General features: G+C 42.2%; 1 protein-coding gene across 1 annotated transcript in view; it reads left to right on the forward strand.

Annotated features, from left to right (window-relative positions):
• Positions 1-20,458, forward strand: part of CCDC141 (coiled-coil domain containing 141) — a gene marked incomplete in the record, with an annotated part of 261,745 nt that overhangs the window by 227,642 nt on the left and 13,645 nt on the right. The window contains 1 exon segment of the mRNA XM_073633762.1: positions 12,418-12,558. Coding sequence (XP_073489863.1) covers positions 12,418-12,558 — 141 coding nt within the window.

Below are 20,458 nucleotides of genomic sequence, written 5' to 3' on the forward strand. Positions count from 1 at the left end.
TAAGGCACTATCTACATCCAAGCATCAGGTTGTAAGGGGGACATGCTCTACAGGTATTGACAGCAGTAAACCATGCATGGGACAGAGACAACTAGGAACAGTGCAAACAGGTTTGTCTTGCCCTGTTCTCTGCAAGGCAGCAAACAAAAAGACTTGCAATGCAAGAGCCAGTCCATAGCATAAAGCAAATAAAACATATGCTGGTCCAAGCCAGTAACTGAACATATGTCTCTTCTAACATGGACTAACATGGTGCCCCCCTACTGGGTTCCACAACACAAAAAAGCACTTGTAGATTTTTATCATTTTGTCTACAGTAAGCCTTTTCACCCAGCAGCAGGCACCCACAGCAGAGAAAGAAATCTGAGAATAAGTCAGCTCACATACATAAAGGTCTGTTTTGTAGACATCTAAGACAATATTGAGGTCTAACTAATAGGTAAGATGTTGTACTAGGAATGGAGGCTTTTATAAGCAGTTATAAAGGTTATAAGAAAACAAAACATTTGCTTTTTCTGTATCCTGGAGCCCCCAACCCCTTAGACTGACCATACACTATGCAATATGATTGTACAATCTTCCTTAGATCTACCATAAACTGATTGTTTAGGTTTGTCCTCATATTACATATTTTTGTTAAAGCTAAATGAGATTGTACAGGGATTATACAATCAGATTGTATAATGTACGGCCAGCTTTAGTGTGTGAGAAACAGACACACCATCCACAATCCTTCAGGGTAGTGCCTATATACATAAAAAGAAACAAATAAACTACTCTCTTATATCATAAATGACATATCATAAATCACCATAGTGAATAAACAAATAAATCTTCATTCAAGTTAAAAAAATACATAAAAATTGTGAAGTCGATGTATAAATCCCATAAGTGAATAAAGTTCTCAGTGAGTATAGGAAAGGTTCCTCTCCACCCGCATGCAGATACACAATGCACTCACCAGACTTAATTGACCCCTATTACAGGGAGTCAAATTAGGCATATGGGAAAATCCCAGGTGTCGTACATGAGGACACAGGAATGAATCCAAACCACTGCTGTCATCCATTCAATATTTATATAGATAGCATTGTTAAAGCTCCAGTTTTTCCATATAGAGAGGGAGAGGAAAGAACGCTCTCATGGTGCAGTAATTAAAATCATTTATTTAAAAGTAAGGTTGTATTGTGCTTACATCAAAGAAGACAAGGATCAGCATATATTGTATAGGAATCGCCGGTTAACGATCCACCTGCTTTCTAGCTGACCGGAAATAACGTATCTCAAACACGACCCAACACCATTTCGTCAGCCTACATCTGACATCTTCAGGGGTTGCCTATATTATATATATATATATATATATATATAAAACCTTTTTACTTTCTATTTAATATTCCATACCTAAACAGAAAACAGCTTTGAGCTGGAAGTGTAACACAGACACTGGATCATTTTTCAGAATAAGAACCCTTACAGTAAATTTCGAAAAAAAATGGTGTGTTTTGTTCATGTTTTACAGTTGATCATGTGCGGACTGTCTGTAAGCTGGAGCTTAGAAAGTGCTGGCCGAATGTCAGCTTCTATAGCTGCAGTGGGTTCTCATTTCTTTTAAATTATATTTAGACTTTTAATCCCCCCTTCTCCCCCCACCAGCCATATCTTTACAGCAGCATTCTGTGTGCAGTGGCATAGAGCAAAATTATTAATTGCACAAGATACACTCTGTGTGGATGAGTAGAAGTACAGTTGGTATACAATAACATATTACTAATGAGACCATCTTTCATTTTTTGAATGATGCTATTAAAGTTTTACCAATACTGCCTTTGAAATATAAAATAAATTGTCGAATGAACTTGCTTCCGAATCACATTCTTGTCTGGTCACTGTATATGTCATGGATTGTCGTATTCCATATTTCTAAGTGCCTCTATTAGTAGGTAGCACTTGGAGTCCAGCCAAAGAATGGGAATTCCTAAAACAGCCTGTATTCCTGCTTACTTATTTAACATACTGGATTATACACAGGCTGGGCTAAATGGCCAGGCCACAGAGACTATAAAAACACCCTAGCGTTTAAACAGTCATTAGGGACTCATCAACCACTTACTTTGACTTTCCTACTTCGGTACAGTCTCCCTAGGTGTGTTATATTTTACTGCAGATCCTATATTCAAGACTAAAATTATTGTGGCTCTGTTGCAAAAACATATACCATGTCATATTTAATATTTGTTTTTTATGTAAACTCTCCTTCTGAATATAAAAGTTGTTATTGACTTGCCTTATTCACAGGAAGAAAATGGTTTCCAGTAGATTTGGAAGGTTAGATAACACTTGAAAAACGACTGTTGCTCCTTTATTCAGTATACTCTTACAAAAGAAATCTGTAACCCAAGGTTTATTCTCAAAGCTTACCTAGCCTTTTCTGCTCCATTTAATATTTTTTAGGTTTCGGTTTCCACAGTTCTTTCATGCACACTGAGAAAGTGACCCAACTTGAAACACATTGACTAAATAAAATTATTTAGTTAAATCTGATTTTATTAGGTTTTTCATATACAAAACAAAAGACACAATTGTAGTAGTCTACATATCCATATCATGGCATAGATTATAGTGCATCATTCATAAGATAATCATTCATTAGGTTGGTTTCCTAAAACTGAAGAGTGCAAAATCTGGTGCAGCTGTGCATGGTAGGTAATCAGCTTCTAACTTCAGCTTGTTCAATTAACCACTTGCCGACCGGCTCATGCCAATATACGTCGGCAGAATGACACACCTGCACAAACCGATGTACCTGTAAAAACAAAAGCAGGATAGCGGGCGCATGCATGCCCATGGGTCCCTCGGACTGGATGTCCGCCGGCAGCCCACAATCGCGGCGAGGAGAGGCAGAACGGGGAACTAGGCATTTCCCCGTTCTGCCTAGTGACATGACAGAGATCTACTGCTCCCAGTGATCGGGAACAGTGATCTCTGTCATGTTTCAGTAAGCCCACCCCCCTACAGTTAGAACACGCTAAGGAACACACTTAACCCCTTGATCGCTCCCTAGTGTTAACCTCTTCCCTACCAGTGTCGTTTTTACATTGATCAGTGCACTGGTCCCTAAAAAGTGTAATTTGGGGTCAGATTTGTCCGCCGCAATGTCGCAGTCCTGATTAAAATCGCAGATTGCCGCCATTACCAGTATAAACAATAAAAAATAAATAAGAGTCCCTAAATCGATTGTAGTTTGTAGACACAATAACTTTTGCGCAAACCAATTCATATTTCTGCCTAATGCTATTTTTTTTAACAAAAATATGTAGAAGAATATATATCGGCCTAAACTGATGAATACATTTTTTTAAATTTTTTTTTTGGATATGTATTATAGCAGAAAGTATTTTTTGTTAATATTCGCTCTTTTTTTGTTTATAGCGCAAAAAATAAAAACCACAGAGGTGATCAAATACCACCAAAAGAAAACTCTATTTGTGGGGAAAAAAAGGATGTCAATTTTGTTTGGGTACAGCGTCACACAACCACGCAATTGTCAGTTAAAGCGGCACAGTGCCATATAGCAAAAAATGCTTTGGTCATTAAGGGGGTAAAATCTTCAGGGGCTGAAGTGGTTAAGCTATGACAAAAAAATTGAAAGCTGATTGCTTTCTATGCAGAGCTGCACCAGATTTTGCACTCTCCAGCTTTAGTAAATCAACCCCATAGTTGCAAATATAAATGTGATGTATGGAGCAACGTTTACACCATTTGTGTCTATGCACAGTTACTTCAGTTATTGTTGTCCAGTGTCGCCATAGCATGTTTCACCTAGGAAAGACAGGGGGAGGGGTATAGAAAAATGTTAGAAAATACAAGTTAATAGGTAAGGTTAGGGAGCAGAGGAAAAGAGTTAGGAATGGTGGATTGGAATGGGTTGGGGAAACAGTTGACAGGATCCAAGGAGAGGGTGGGCAAATTAGGAAAATACTTCACCTCTCCCCACCATAGCTGAGATGATAAGGAATTACATTTAGAGAGATGTCATGTGTGTGTTGATTCATCCTTTCAAATTCTGCTGCTAAAACATGTTCTAGGTCCATGATGGAGTAAAATGCCAATTCTGTTACTGTAGGAATCTGGGAGAAATGCAGTGGCAAGAGATGACAGCTCTGGGTGTGGTTAAAAAAATGAGGATACCTTTTTGGTGGATTTTATGGAGCCATGGATAGCATGGTTATTTGAGGATTGTTTTGGATGGCCATCCCTGTTACTATATAATATATATATATTTAGAATATATTTCCAGGAACTTTAATCAGGGGTCATCCTGACCAAATGTAAGTCATGTTACTGTCTGAACTCTGACATCACCAAAAGACATCATGGAGTGATGGATAAGACTAAAAAAAATCTTTAAATGGTCAAAGAAATAGATCTCGGTTTTGGGAAATTGGTCTTTGCCAGCATTGTGGAAAGTGTGGTCCTTGCAGTCAGAACAAAGGAGCCTGTCAGTGCTCCAGATTCTTATAAGCACTAAGAACAATTACATACCATTAATTACTTGCAAGCAATTCTACAGATTTAAACATTGTTGTAACTAAGCTGCGAAAAGATTAGCAATAGAAGAGAATTTTTAGATTTACCAATATTGGTGAAAATCTGTGCATGACCTGGTATAAATCATTGTCTATTTTCATAAAGGGCACCTAGCTTTCATCTCCTAGCTTTTCCCTTCTCTGTATCTATAAGTTGTCTGGTTTGGGAAAAAGAAGGCATCAGCTTCTGACAGTGAGTGATTTGTTTAGGAAGAGGAAGATATCTAACCAGCCAAAGTTCCCAGATAGAACTCCGACTGTCTATGGGCAGCCTAATAGATGGAGTGGTGCAAGCATGACTTGTCTGTACAAATATGTATGTTTTATCTACTTGTCTACAAATCCTTTTAAATGTATTAAAGGGATATTTTAGGAAACCAGTCACCAGTTGTTGGAGGTGGCAATTCCTTCAAACAAATGCTTGCAGATCATAGATGACCTTATTCTCAATATAACTTTGTTCCAGCAAGGATCCTATATTTATTGATTTTCTATGTTACAAAGATGTTCATACTATACAAAATCAAATCAATTTAGGGAGCAATAGTAATAGTACTAGTGGATTTTATAGCACAGTGAAACATATTTGCTACAATTGGTACATTTGTACCATATTGCTGGCACCTATAAAGCATTATTAGCCTGTTAAGACCACTTTAACAAGTGCATTTGGTAGTTAAGAGAGTCTCTCTTTATCTCTAACCAGGTTATAGCTCAAAAGAAAATGAGATGCTATGATTTACTGTATATTTGGGTAGAAAATATTGTACAATAATTCAAATGTTTGTAGTTTATAGCACAGTTCCCTGTGACTTCTTGACAACTGGCTGCATTTACAGGCAGATGTAACTTCTGTACCCTTACCAATACCAGAGTACCGGAAACAGATGTTTATCCACACATGGAACAGTATCCGGACCCATTCACATTTAAGTGTTTCGTTGAGGTGCATTAATGTGTATTAAATTTGTGTTAAGGCAGCTCATTTGTAATGAATAGGCTGCCAAAGCACCGCAATGGATAAAAAAAAGAAGTTCACAACTTTTTTTTAAGAACACAGTGCACCAGAATTCATGGTATATATGCTGTGGTGTGCTGTTGTGCTTTGGGCTCTACTGTACAATGCACCGGGATGAATTCACAATAAATGGTACCACAACACACCTGACAGAGAGAAGCTGAAACAATGCAAAAGTTTGAATAGGCCCTTCATATTTTACCTGATCTTCCAATAGGTTTTAGCAGTTTATTTAAAAAAAGTCCCAGGTCTGTTCAATGCATCAAAGAATACCCTCAAATACAGTAAGGACTATTGTGGGCATAACAGACAAAAGAAACTTCAAAAACAGTATAAGCTTTATTACATACAGTGGGGACAGAAAGTATTCAGACCCCCTTAAAGTTTTCACTCTTTGTTATATTGCAGCCATTTGCTAAAATCATTTAAGTTCATTTTTTTCCTCATTAATGTACACACAGCACCGCATATTGACAGAAAAATACAGAATTGTTGACATTTTTGCAGATTTATTAAAAAAGAAAAACTGGAATATCACATGGTCCTAAGTATTCAGACCCTTTGCTGTGACACTCATATATTTAACTCGGGTGCTGTCCATTTCTTCTGATCATCCTTACTTGATTTGATTGTAGCCGTATTAGTGCAATTGTGACAGAGAAAATTGAGTACTGTCCGTGATACTTTTTTTATTTGCACTAACATACAATTTTTCAGGACAAGCTTTCGGGGTATGTCCCCTTCTTCAAGGTCCAAGCAGTACTGATTCACAAATTTTTAAGCAGAATGTTAAAGACAAGAAAAAAAAAAAAAAAAAAAAAAAGAGAAAACCAAACACATACAAATCAATGGTAATAAAGATAGCAGCAGAGTTAGTGAGATAAGACAGAGGGAGAGCTAGGGGGGAATGCAGGGGGGGATGCTAGTCACAGAGCGGTCGTAAAACTTTAGCATAAATTTAGATATTGGTTTCCTTACACATTATGCTAAAGTTTTACGACCGCTCTGTGACTAGCATCCCCCCCTGCATTCCCCCCTAGCTCTCCCTCTGTCTTATCTCACTAACTCTGCTGCTATCTTTATTACCATTGATTTGTATGTGTTTGGTTTTTCTCTTTTTTTTTTTTTTCTTCTTCTTTAACATTCTGCTTAAAAATTTGTGAATCAGTACTGCTTGGACCTTGAAGAAGGGGACATACCCCGAAAGCTTGTCCTGAAAAATTGTATGTTAGTGCAAATAAAAAAAGTATCACGGACAGTACTCAATTTTTTCTGATCATCCTTGAGATGGTTCTACACCTTCATTTGAGTCCAGCTGTGTTTATTTATACTGATTGGACTTGATTAGAAAGCCACACACCTGTTTATATAAGACCTTACAGCTCACAGTGCATGTCAGAGCCAATGAGAATCATGAGGTCAAAGGAACTGCCTGAAGAGCTCAGAGACAGAATTGTGGCAAGGCACAGATCTGGCCAAGGTTACAAAAAAAATTCTGCTGCACTTAAGGTTCCTAAGAGCACAGTGGCCTCCATAATCCTTAAATGGAAGACGTTTGGGACGACCAGAGCCCTTCCTACATCTGGCCGCCTGGCCAAACTGAGCTATCGGGGGAGAAGAGCCTTGGTGAGAGAAGTAAAGAAGAACCAAAGATCACTGTGGCTGAGCTCCAGAGATGCAGTCGGGAGATGGGAGAAGGTTGTAGAAAGTCAACTATCGCTGCGGCCCTCCACCAGTCGGGGCTTTATGGCAGAGTGGCCCGACGGAAGCCTCTCCTCAGTGCAAGACACATGAAAGCCCGCATGGAGTTTGCTAAAAAACACCTGAAGGACTCCAAGATGGTGAGAAATAAGATTCTCTAGTCTGATGAGACCAAGATAGAACTTTTTGGCCTTAATTCTAAGCCGTATGAGAAAACCAGGCACTGCTCATCACCTGTCCAATACAGTCCCAACAGTGAAGCATGGTGGTGGCAGCATCATGCTGTGGGGGTGTTTTTCAGCTGCAGGGACAGGACGACTGGTTGCAATCGAGGGAAAGATGAACACGGCCAAGGACAGGGATATCCTGGACGAAAACCTTCTCCAGAGTGCTCAGGACCTCAGACTGGGCCGAAGGTTTACCTTCCATCAAGACAATGACCCTAAGCACACAGCTAAAATAACGAAGGAGTGGCTTCACAACAACTCCGTAACTGTTCTTAAATGGCCCAGCCAGAGCCCTGACTTAAACCCAATTGAGCATCTCTGGAGAGACCTAAAAAATGGCAGTCCACCAACGTTTACCATCCAACCTGACAGAACTGGAAAGGATCTACAAGGATGAATGGCAGAGGATCCCCAAATCCAGGTGTGCATCTTTCCCAAAAAGACTCATGGCTGTATTAGATCAAAAGGGTGCTTCTACTAAATAGTGAGCAAAGGGTCTGAATACTTAGGACCATGTGATATTTCAGTTTTTCTTTTTTAATAAATCTGCAAAAATGTCAACAATTCTGTGTTTTTCTGTCAGTATGGGGTGCTGTGTGTACATTAATGAGGAAAAAAATGAACTTAAATGATTTTAGCAAATGGCTGCAATATAACAAAGAGTGAAAAATTTAAGGGGGTGTGAATACTTTCTGTCCCTACTGTATCAGAATAAAAAGTATCCATGGATGTCGTTGCTTTTGGTCGAGGTTCTGGTAACCATATTTCGGAACTGCTATCATACATATGTACACAAGTCATATTCTTTTTAACCACTTTCCACCCGCGATATAGCCGAATGACAGCTACAGCGCGGGCTTCCAGTGTCGGGAGGGCGTCAATAGACGCCCCCCTGTGACCGCGCTGCTCGCGCGCCCCCTTCGAACTTGGCTGATCACAGAGCAGGGTAAAGGGCCAATAATCACAGCGGGTCCTTTACCACGTGATCAGCTGTCAGCCAATGACAGCTGATCAGGAAGTGAATAGGAGCCAGTTACTGGCTTTTTTTCTCCTCACGATCAGCGTGAGTACTTGGCCAATGTCTCATATAATATTGGGGCCACTAGATCAGCATGACAGCTAAGGAATTAGTGGTTAAAAAATGGCAGCCTCCATACTATCTCCTAGAAGCTTTCCTTTCAATATGTCAGCTGGCATGGGTTTTGAAAACAGAAGCAAGTGTAAAAGCTGTAGGTTTTCTCCTTTCTCTCCAAACTCAAACCTACCCACCCTATCCACCCGCCTACACTTTTTAAAAATTATTATTATTAATATTTTACCTCCCTTGTCCAACTCCTATACTCTCTTTGCTTAATTTGTTCTCCTCTCTGTGGCTCTTTTTCACTTTAGGCACTTAGGTGCCCCTTCTGTGTTCCACTACAGTAAAATAATCCGTCTGCTGACATATATCTCTGGGTGATTGGAGTACTGTTTGCTTTATAGTCATGTATTCTATTTAGACCATTTGAATCTGTTCATTGGATTTGTAATTCCGCTTTCGCTGTACCTTCACCTGTTCATTATACTAACTTGATGATGGCATACAGAACTGGTTGGGTCTTTGGGAAGGGGTCTCATGTTTTTTTTTGATATCCTTATCCTGTTTACGTATATCTGTGATCTGCTTTGGAATATCATCTTGTACTGTATGATATGCAGAAATACAAAAAAACACATACATAAAAAAAAAAAAAAAAACAGGGTCATTACCTGCCAAAAATATGCAGATTTCAACATTGAAAAAAAGCAATTAACCTGATTGGTTGTTTCCCTCTTGCTGCTCCCAATGAGTTCAATGTACAAGTTGGAGCTATCTGCCATATGTTAAAATTGCTCAGAACTATGGTAAGCCAGACTGTAAGCTAAAATGTCCCTGAGACGAGAGCACTTCTCTTTTGAGCAGAGACAGTATGTGAAATCATATCTACAGTTCTCAGAAAAAATAGCTCATGTGTCAGTGTTTATTTGCAGCTGCTGTGCCCTGTCTGACACCAAAATGAAGGGTTGTAAAAGCTTTTTCCTCTCTCCCTGACTCTTTGCTGTCATGCAGCATATGAACAAACAAAACCATCTCCTTCGTCTTACTCAATAAATCACTGTCAGCCTATCCCATCACTTGTTATGTGCTGTCTGCATATTACTGGGTAAAGTACAGTACTTATTCCAACTAGCTGCCCTAAAAGAAGGATATCTGTTGTGTAACATGCTAGAAAGGGCTGCTTTCATAACCACTCAGCCTCCTTGCATAAGCATCTTTAGTTACAAATAAACAGCCAACCCAAAAACCTACTATAAACATTCAAGAATGGTGGGGTTGATTTACTAAAGGCAAATAGGCTGTTCACCTTACAGGGGCATTTTCCATTAACTTAGTGAATGTAGTGATTCCCTGCTGACGTCTATCACCTAATCATGTGTAAGTAAAATGTGTTTTTTTTTTTTTTCCTTGCATATTATTATTATTATTATACAGGTTTTATATAGTGTCAACAGTTTGTGCAGCGCTTAACAAAATAAAGGCAGACATTACAGTTGCATTAAAATTTGGTACAAGAGGAATCAGAGGGCCCTGCTCATTAGAGCTTACAATCTAATGATTGGGTATTCTTTGCAAAGTGACATTTCACCACATTCAGTAAGCTCAGAGGACATTTTCCTAGTAAAATGAACAGCTTGTTTGCCTTTAGTAAATCAACCACAGTATGTAAATTTAAAGTAATTGTAAATGCAAAAGGTCTTTTTCTTACCTTAAAGCGGAGTTCCACCCAAAAGTGGAACTTCCGCTCATTTGTCTCCTCCCCCCCTCCGGTGCCACGTTTGGCACCTTTCTGGAAGGGGGAGCGGATACCTGTCTTTGACAGGTATCCTGTCCCCACTTCTGGGAGATCTGGCCCTGGCGCGATATGTCAGCAGCTCGGCTCTCTCTTCCTCCCTCCTCCTTCCCCCGCCGCTGGACCATTAGGAGAGCGCAGCGGAGCCTCGCGCATGCACAGTAGGTACCCGGCGTGAAGCCATAATGCTTCCCTACCGGGTGCCCCTACCAGCAATTGCGATGGCAGCGCCCGACAGCTGATGGAAACATCAGCTGCGGTGCCAACATCGCTGGACTTCAGGACAGGTAAGTGTCCTATTGTTAAAAGCCAGCAGCTGCAGTATGTGTAGCTGCTGGCATTTAATTTTTGCAGGGGTGGGCGAACCTCCATTTTAAAGTGGTTTTAAAGTCTCAAGGTTGATTACCTTCATGCAAAAACCTTATCTGTGCAGGAGCCCCCCCAATACTTACCTGAGCCCCACTGCGGCTTTCTGGTGTATTTCCCTTCTCATTGGCTGAGTCAAAGGACAGGTAAGTATAACATGTTTGTTATTTAAAAAAAAAAGGAAAAAAAAGCCTTTATTATCATTTAAATGCATTCTCTGGATTAAGGTAAAAATCCTTCTGCGTTCACCCCACCCCCCTTCTCCCCAGCCCACCCTTATACTTACCTGAGCCTCATCTTGATCTAGTACAGTGTCCGAGAGCGCCGACTCTCTCCTCTCTCTCCCTCCTTACTGGACATGGAGGCAGCGGCGGGAGCCATTGGCTCCTGCTGCTGTCAATCCCAGCCTGTGGGAAGAAAACAGGGGCAGGGCCAAGCCACACTGTGTGTGTCAATGGACACCAAGAACTCAGCTCGGGATTGAGCCCATATTAGTGACCTCATAGCAAGTGGCTTACTATGGGGGCCCTAAGAAGAGGGGAGGAGCCAGAAGCTTTTGCGTGGGACCCCAGAAGAGGAGGATTGAGTCTGCTCTTTGCAAAACCATTGTCCAAAATCCTTTATTTACAATCACTTTAAAGAAGTTGTAAAGGCAGCAGAAGTTGTGTACAGCAGCCGCCCCAGCACCCCCTAATACTTACCTGAGCCCCATCTCTATCCAGCGATGTGCACCAGTCCCTCCGCCACCTGGGACTCTCCCTCCTGATTGTCTGAGACACAGCAGCTGCGCCAGTGGCTCCCGCTGCTGTCAATCAAAGTCAGTTAGCCAATTAGGAGAGGGGGGGCAGGGCCGCACGGCAGTTCCATGTCTGAATGGACATACAGAGCTGCAGCTTGGCTCAGGTGCCCCCATACCATTGAGACTTTCAATCAAAATATCTGCTAATATTTCAAATGTACTTGTTATGAGAGACATAAGTGCATTGCCACTTCTGACCTCTCTTTCTGAAAATGATGGTTCTGTGCCGGTCATGCTGATGCTTTGTTTCCATGCTTTTTGATACACTAACCTAGAACCCAGATAAAGAATTCCATTTTTAATTTTATTTTATTTTACTTACTGCATATTGTTCTGGGTCTGTGATTTTCCTTGCAATATTTTCTCTGCCCATAAATCGAAACAGTTCCGTTTTGTTCAGTGCCATTAATATGTGCCATATATATATATATATATATATATATATATATATAATATATATATATATATATATATATATATATATATATATATATATATATATATATATATGTATATATATATATATATATATATATATATATATATATATATATATATATATATATATATATATATATATAGTGATGTAAGGCCTGTCTTCTCTCTTTGAACTCAATGACAGATGCCAGTCTATGGAAAATTTAAATAATGTGCTTAAACTGTAGCATTATGTCAAAAGGAGTTCTCCAGGGTTAAAAAATGAACAACTACAGAGCCGAGCGTGATGCAAAATCATAATTATCAGGATTAACGGAACAAATTACATGTAAATTAAATATACTGTCGGTGAAGAAAAGTGTGAATAAATGTAAAACTACTTTTTTTTTAAATGTCTCTAATCATTCAGCTAAAAGAATCATTTAAGGATCTGAAGAAAAAGTTTAACAACCTAAAATTCAACTACACAAAAAAAGCCGATAAAGGAAGGAATCCGAAAGTAATTAAGAATCAGCTACAGCAAGTTGAAATGTATGCTGAAAGACTTCAGGTAAGTGCTGTGAAACAGCTGCCAAAATTGTGCTAATTTTTTCAATATAATTACACATTTGTGAGTTTAATGATGCAAATAACATTTTAAGATATAAATGAAAATGTTTTCTTGTTAAAGCCCTGCGGTCTAGAAAAAAGAATATTATGTGTCATAAAATGTACTGGGAACATTATACCAATTATCTATCAAGCATAACAATGTAATCATGAAAATGCACATAATAATGTCACTCCTAGCTGGGCATACTCAGTAAATATTCAGTAAATATACTGCATACATTGAATTTTTGTGCTCTGCTTTTGTAGGGTTATAACTTCCTGCAATAGTCAAAAGCATATGGGAAATCAAAGTGACACTAAAGCCCCATACACACTATCAGATTTTCTGCTGATTTTTTCCTTCAAATTTACCAAAACCATATAATATAAGGTCAAACCTTAGGAGTTTCAATCTGTATGCAATCAGAAAGGCCCTTGCACTACATGGTTTTGGGAAATCTGAAGACAAAAATCAGCAGAAAATCTCATAGTGTGTATGGGGCTTAAGGGGTTGGTTTATTTAAGGCAAATAGACTGCAAGTGTAGTTGCTCAAGAGCTTAGTAAATGAGGAAAAGCTTCACTTTAAAGAATGCAAAGAATACCCAATCACATGCAAGGAAAATTAAAAAAAACTGCATTTTTGCTCACACATGATTGGATGATGGAAGTCAGCAGAGTTTCTGCTTTTTCATTAAGCTCTGGAGCAACTGCACTTTGTAAAGTGCACAGTCTATTTGCCTTTAATAAATCAACCCCTAAGGCTTGGTTCAAACCTATGCGTGTGGCTGTGGGTGCGGGATTCACATCGATTCTGTAACTGCAACCGCCCGCAGTGAAACACGCAACGCATTTGTTGATGCGGGAACTGCAGGGGAATCACATGGTGAAACTGACTATGCAATTTCCCTGCGGGCCGCGTTTTGAAAAAGGTGTATTTTATGTAAACCTAGGGTAAACAATATCCTGATTCTCCAAAAAATAATCCCTACACATCCACTAACCCAGGGTTAGGCAACCTCAGCCCTCCAGCTGTTTTGAAACAAGTCCCATGAGACATTGCAAGGCCCTCACAATCACAGGCATGACTCCTAGAGGCAGAGGCATGATGGGATTTGTAGTTTCACCACAGCTGGAGGGCTGAGGTTGCCTGCACTAAAGGCTCTGTAATTTATTTTTCATGGAATCGTTTCTTACTGTGTTTTTCTGCCTCCTTGTAGTGCCCTTCGTGAGCTCCCAAATCTTTCCTGTTCCGCCCTCACTTCCATTTGTTTGGAACAAGCAGCACATCTTAGTAGCAGTCAAGTGCACTGCTCTATTCACACTACACATCCCATAGCCCATAGTTCATTGTCCATCTCAGGACTAAGCAAGAGAGCCTCATTTGAGCCCTACATGTGTGCACTGGTTTTTGGAGATCCAGGTGGCTTTTTTCATTGTCCCCGGTAGCACAAACAGGGCTTCCCAGAGATTTCTAATATCTGTTTTTTGAGGGGACAAAATATGAGTCCATTCAGGGTCCTGACACACAGGGTATACATCTCTAACATAAGCAACAGATGACTAGGCCTAGATAAATTGTGTTAAAGCAGTGATGATAGAGAATTTTAACCTATAGCAACCAGATTTCACTATTAGCACAATATAGTTTTGAAGCAATATGATCCTGACTGGTTGCTATGGGTTCCTGCGCTTTACACATTGCCTCAGTAATCACTGACACTCATCACAAATTGTACCATCTGATTGTACAACCTCCTTTATGGTGGCCATGCATGCTTTGACTTCTTTCCTGATCAATCTCTTCCAAACGGAATAATCGATCTGTAGTCGACAACCCATTTGATTGATATACCACACGCGGGGAAGAGGATATCGATCTAAAGAACAATTGGAAATTATTGATCACACCTTGTTTCCACCATGTAATGTCACAATTGGATTGGTCGAAATGCGACTGTATTAATGAACAATATATCTCCAACTGATGATATGATTGACAGTATTTCTCCTCAGCCAATTGATTCAGTTTGATCAAATCCAAATGAGTCTAAATCAACAGGAAGGGAAGTTACAGCTATTTGATTGTTTGCAGATATGATTGTTTTGATCCAATCAAACTTTGGGTAAAAAAAATAAAAAAAAATCAAAGTGGGTATTGTTACCATTAGATTTACCAGGGCGCCCTGGGAGCTTCACTGCATGGTTGCTGATTTATGATGATGTCAACCAGTGGCAGTGGTCCTTGGCTCAGTTTTGACTGATTGCTTCTCTGCTAGCCACAGTTTCCTGTTTTGATTAACACCAGCACATATACCAGCTCCCAGTAAATCCCCCCTGGGCAATCTATTTCTGATGGTGAATTGAGGCTCCTCAATAGCAGATGCCACTAAAAATTAATCGTTTAAAAGACGATCACTGAATCAATATTTGGGGATAACAAACAGAATAAACTACATAGGTATACATGCATGCGCGCACAAGAAACAACCACAAACGCAAACAAAAAAAAACGCATAGATGCAAAAAAAACGCATAGATGAAAAAAAACAAAACAAAACGCATAAATGCAAAAAAACGCATAGATGCAAAAAATACATAGATGAAAAAAAACACATAGATGCAAAAAAAACGCATAGATGTAAAAAAACGCATAGATGAAAAAAAAAAGGCACACACAAACGTCCATTGGATTAATCATTATGCACACACGCATACACACACACATGTACACATCCTATAGGAAAAACAGAATACAATTGGCCAATGGAGGACATACCTAAGGGGAATATGGGCACGTTATAATGGGCATACATATGAAAATGAGGATGTAATGGTGAATGAAGTTCTAAAGTATGGCACTGATTTCAAAATCCTCATTTAACCCTCCAGGGGCCAAAACATTGAAAGAGAAAATCCAATACATCTCTCTGTGGCAAAGCTTTTTAGCCCTGGACATGTGCGATTCCTTTTGTTACAAATCAAAATTCAAACACATTTTTTGTTATTCGGAGATTCAGATGTATCCAAATTACTGAATCACGATGGAATTTCAGTGAATCCTGTTTGGCGACCCCAGTAGCTTCGCTGGTCCGGGTATGGCGGTCCTATCCATCTGCTGGGGCTCTTTGGGAGGTGGCAATATATTTCCACTCTATGTGGTTTTATCCCCTGCGGCAGGTTCAAATACAGTTTGAATATCCTTGTACCTGTCATATGAGCATCCCGCAGGAAGAAGTCAAATCCCTATGTTTGAAATGCATCACATGCCGTCAGAAGGGGGCAGTGCCACTGGGTGACATAGCCGGGTGTCCCTGCCCTTTGCCTATATAAGAACTGTCAAAGCGCAGAGGAGGCATACAGCAGGAGACATTTTTATTTTTATTTTATTTCGAGGGACACTATTTTTTTATTTTTTTATTTCGAGGGACACTATTTTTTTTTCTATTTTTTGTGTCCAGCGGGCGTCATGATTGACGATGGATATACATCGAGGGACACATTTTTAAATTTTTTAATAAAGGACTTGTCAAAAACTGTTTCTTGTAGTTATTACTTTTTGACAGTTTTTTGGTGAATGGTTAGGGCAGTGATGGCGAACCTTGGCACCCCAGATGTTTTGGAACTACATTTCCCATGATGCTCATGCACTCTGCAGTGTAGTTGAGCATCATGGGAAATATATTTCAAAAACATCTGGGGTGCCAAGGTTCGCCATCACTGGGTTAGGGGTACCATGTAACCAATACCATTTACATGGGGGGGGTGGGATCTGGGAGCCCCCCTTGTTAAAGGTGGCCCCAGATTCTGATAAGCCCTCTGCCCGCTTACCCGGATAGAGACCCCCGCCCCAAAGCACCCACCCCCCCATGTTGAGGGCATGTGGCCTGGTATGGTTCAGAAGGGGGGGCGCTTGCTTGTCCCCTCCTCTTTCCTGACCTGCCTGGCTGCATGCTCAGATAAAGGTCTGGTATGGATTTTGGGGGGACCCTACACTGTTTTTTCTAAATTTTGGAGTGGGATTCCCCTTAAAATCCATACCACATTTTTTCATTGCCGGGAAACGCCGGCATTCTTTTCTTTACATTCATCTGTCAGTGGGGAAGCCCGCTGACAGATGATGACTCATGATTGTTAAGGACGCGGGCGGCAACCAGCTATTTCTTCACACAGAATTCAAATCGGTCGATAGTTTTTCCACCGATCCAAATTCTAATTGTTCTGAAAAGTTGGAATTTGTTAGAAAACAAATAAACAAAATAAATTGTAATGAAATTAAACAAAGTTCGTTACAATTCGATACTATTTCATAACCAAAAATTTGTCCAAATTTGAATTCGGACCAAAACAAATTGCAGCTGTCTACTGTTAAGTGTGAATATGGGAATAAATGTATTTTGTCATCTGATATCTACTTTCTTGTGACCATAAAGGGGACAATATCAGAAGAATAAATTTTTCAATAGGAGGCAAAATCATTCTTGCCAAATGATTGTTAGCAACAGATGTTACCAATGTAAGTGATCACAGAAAGCTGGAGAGAATTTTTAATTAAAATAATAAACATGTTATACTTACCTGCTCTATGCAATGGCTTTGCACAGTGTGGCCCTAAACCAGGGATGGACTGGCCATCGGGACTACCAGGAGATTTCCAGTGGGCTGATGGCTCAGTGTGGGCCAGCTTCACTTTCAGCCGCATCTGCAGTGTGCGGCAATCTACCCGTCAACCGCCAACAGCTGGCGCCTGCGGGTAGATCGAGATTAGCCAGCATGCAGAGTAGCGCAGGGAGCTTCTGTAGTAATAAGTTCTCTCTCTCGTGTCATCACGCTGTTCCCCGGCAGCCCCTCCTCTCTTATCGTCTATACCAATTGGCTTGTAAGATCATCTGGTATAGACGAGAAGAGAGGAGGGGCCGCCAGGGAACAGTGTGATGACACGAGAGAGAGAACTTATTACTACAGAAGCTCCCTGCGCTACTCTGCAGGCTGGCTAGTAAGATCCCATAATGTGCCATGTGCCCCACAATGTACCCTTTTGATGTGCCACATAATGTGCCCCGTGCTCTAATGTGCCATGTGCCCCATGATGTGCCCTGATGTGCTATGTGCCCCATCATGTGCTATGTGCCCCGATGTGCCCCATCATGTGCCCTGATGTGCCATAATGTGCCCTGATGTGCCCCGAGCCCTGATGTGCCCTGTGCCCTGATGTGCCCCGTGCCCTAATGTGCCATGTAGCCTGATGTGCCCTAATGTGCTATGTGCTATGATGTGCCCCATAATGTGCCCTGATGTGCCCCATCATGTGCTCTGATGTGCCATAATGTGCCCTGATGTGCCCCGTGCCCTAATGTGCCATGTGGCCTGATGTGCCCCGTGCCCTGATGTGCCCCGTGCCCTGATGTGCCCCGTGCCCTGATGTGCCATGTGCCCCATGTGCCCTGATGTGCCCCAAGCGCTGATGTGCCATGTGCCCCATGCCCTAATGTTCTATGTGCCCTGATGTGCTATGTGCCCTGTGCCCTGATGTACCATGTGGCCTGATGTGCCCCATGCCCTGATGTGCCCCTTACCCTGATGTACTATGTGCCCTGATGTGTCCTGTCCCCTGATGTGCTGTGCCCCGATGTGCCCCATAATGTGCCATGTGCCCCATCATGTGTCCTGATGTGCTATAATGTGCCCTGATGTGCCCCGTGCCCTGATGTGCTGTGTGCCCTGATGTGCCCCATAATGTGCCCTGATGTGCCCCATCATGTACCCTGATGTGCCATAATGTGGCCTGATGTGCCCCGTGCCCTAATGTGCCATGTGACCTGATGTGCCCCATGCCCTGATGTGCTATGTGCCCTGATGTGCCCCATAATGTGCCCCATCATGTGCCCTGATGTGCCATGTGCCCCATGTGCCCTGATGTGCCCCGAGCCCTGATGTGCCATGTGCCCCGTGCCCTGATGTTCCATGTGCCCTGATGTGCTATGTGCCCTGTGCCCTGATGTACCATGTGGCCTGATGTGCCCCATGCCCTGATTTGCCCCATGCCCTGATGTGCCCCGTGCCCCGATGTGCTATGTGCCCTGATGTGCCCCGTGCCCTGATGTGCTGTGCCCAGATGTGCCCCATAATGTGCCATGTGCCCCATCATGTGCCCTGATGTGCCATAATGTGCACTGATGTGCCCCGTGCCCTGATGTGCCATGTGCCCTGATGTGCTATGTGCCCTGATGTGCCCTGTGCCCTGATGTGCCCCATGCCCTGATGTGCCCCATGCCCTGATGTGTTATGTGCCCTGATGTGCCCCGTGCCCTGATGTGCCCCATGCCCTGATGTGCTGTGCCCCGATGTGCCCCATAATGTGCCATGTGCCCCATCATGTGCCCTGATGTGCCCTGATGTGCCCCGTGCCCTGATGTGCCCCATGCCCTGATGTGCCATGTGGCCTGATGTGCCCCATGCCCTGATGTACCCCGTGCCCTGATGTGCCATTCCCTGATGTGCCATGTGCCCTGATGTGCTATGTGCCCCGATGTGCCCTGATGTGCCCCATGCCCTGATGTGCCACGTGCCCTGATGTGCTATGTGCTCTGATGTGCCCCAATGTGCCCTGATGTGCTATGTGCCCTGATGTGCCCTGTGCCCTGATTTGCTGTGCCCCGATGTCCTATGCCCTGATGTGCCTTGTGCCCCGATGTGCTTTGCCCTGATGTCCTGTACCCTGATGTGCCCCGTGCCCTGATGTGCCCTGATGTCCTGTGCCCCGGTGTGCTGTGCCTCAATGTCGTGTGCCCTGATGTTCAGTGCCCTGATGTGCTATGTCCTGTACCCTGATGCGATGTACCCTGATGTACTGTGCCCTGACGTGTTGTGACCTATTAGCTGATGTGCTGGGCTCTGTACACTGATGTGCTGTGCCCTGATGTACTGTGACCTGTGCCCTGATGTGCTGTACCCTGATCTACTGGGCTTTGTACCCTGATATGTTGTGCCCTGTACGCTGATGTACTGGGCTCTGTACCCTGATGTGCTGTGCCCTGTACCCTGATGTGGCCTGGTGTGCTGTACCCTGATGTGCTGTACCCTGATGTGTTGTGCCCTGATGTGCCTTGTGCCCTGATGTGCTGGGCTCTGTACCCTGATGTGCTGTGCCCTGTGCCCTGATGTGGCCTGATGTGCTGTGCCCTGTGCCCTGATGTGGCCTGATGTGCTGTGCCCTGATGTACCGTGCCCTGATGTGCTGTGCCCTGATGTGCTGTGCCCTGATGTGTTATGCCCTGGGCCGGTCTGGATGAAGTCCAGGGCCACATTTTTGTCCATGTACATACACATAGTGCTGCTCAGCTCCATCTCCTACTCCCTCCTCACAGGATTTGACAGCAGCAGGTGTCAATGGCTAAAGGCAAGAAGAGAGGAGAGTGGGGCTGCCGGCGGGGGAAGCACTGGAGGTGGTGTCAGGTAAGTGTTGGGGCGATTTCATTGCAGCTTACAACTTCTAACAGAAGTCAATGCAAGTTGCAATAAAATGAAAAGTAGTACAGGAACCTTTTTCAAAGTTGCTGCGACTTGAGTCACAACAATTTACCTGTTTCCATTGTCAAAAGTAGGGTGTGACTTGCCATGTGACTTTGAACTGTCAAATGGCATGACAAATCACATTGGTGTGAATGAAACTTTTGCTTAAGAACCACTTTAGCTTTTGTGATCAGCATTAGATTTGGCAGTTGAGGACTATACAATATAAAATACATGGATTGTTTAAGTAAACCTAAAGGAGATTATAAACTGGAGCAGAGTGTAATAGACATGTGCACTGCCAAAAAATTCATTTGTTTTCGTTTCATTCGTTCTTTTTTTTCTTTCG

The sequence above is a fragment of the Aquarana catesbeiana genome, linkage group LG06, assembly GCF_042186555.1.
Source record: "Aquarana catesbeiana isolate 2022-GZ linkage group LG06, ASM4218655v1, whole genome shotgun sequence".
NCBI lineage: Eukaryota > Metazoa > Chordata > Amphibia > Anura > Ranidae > Aquarana > Aquarana catesbeiana.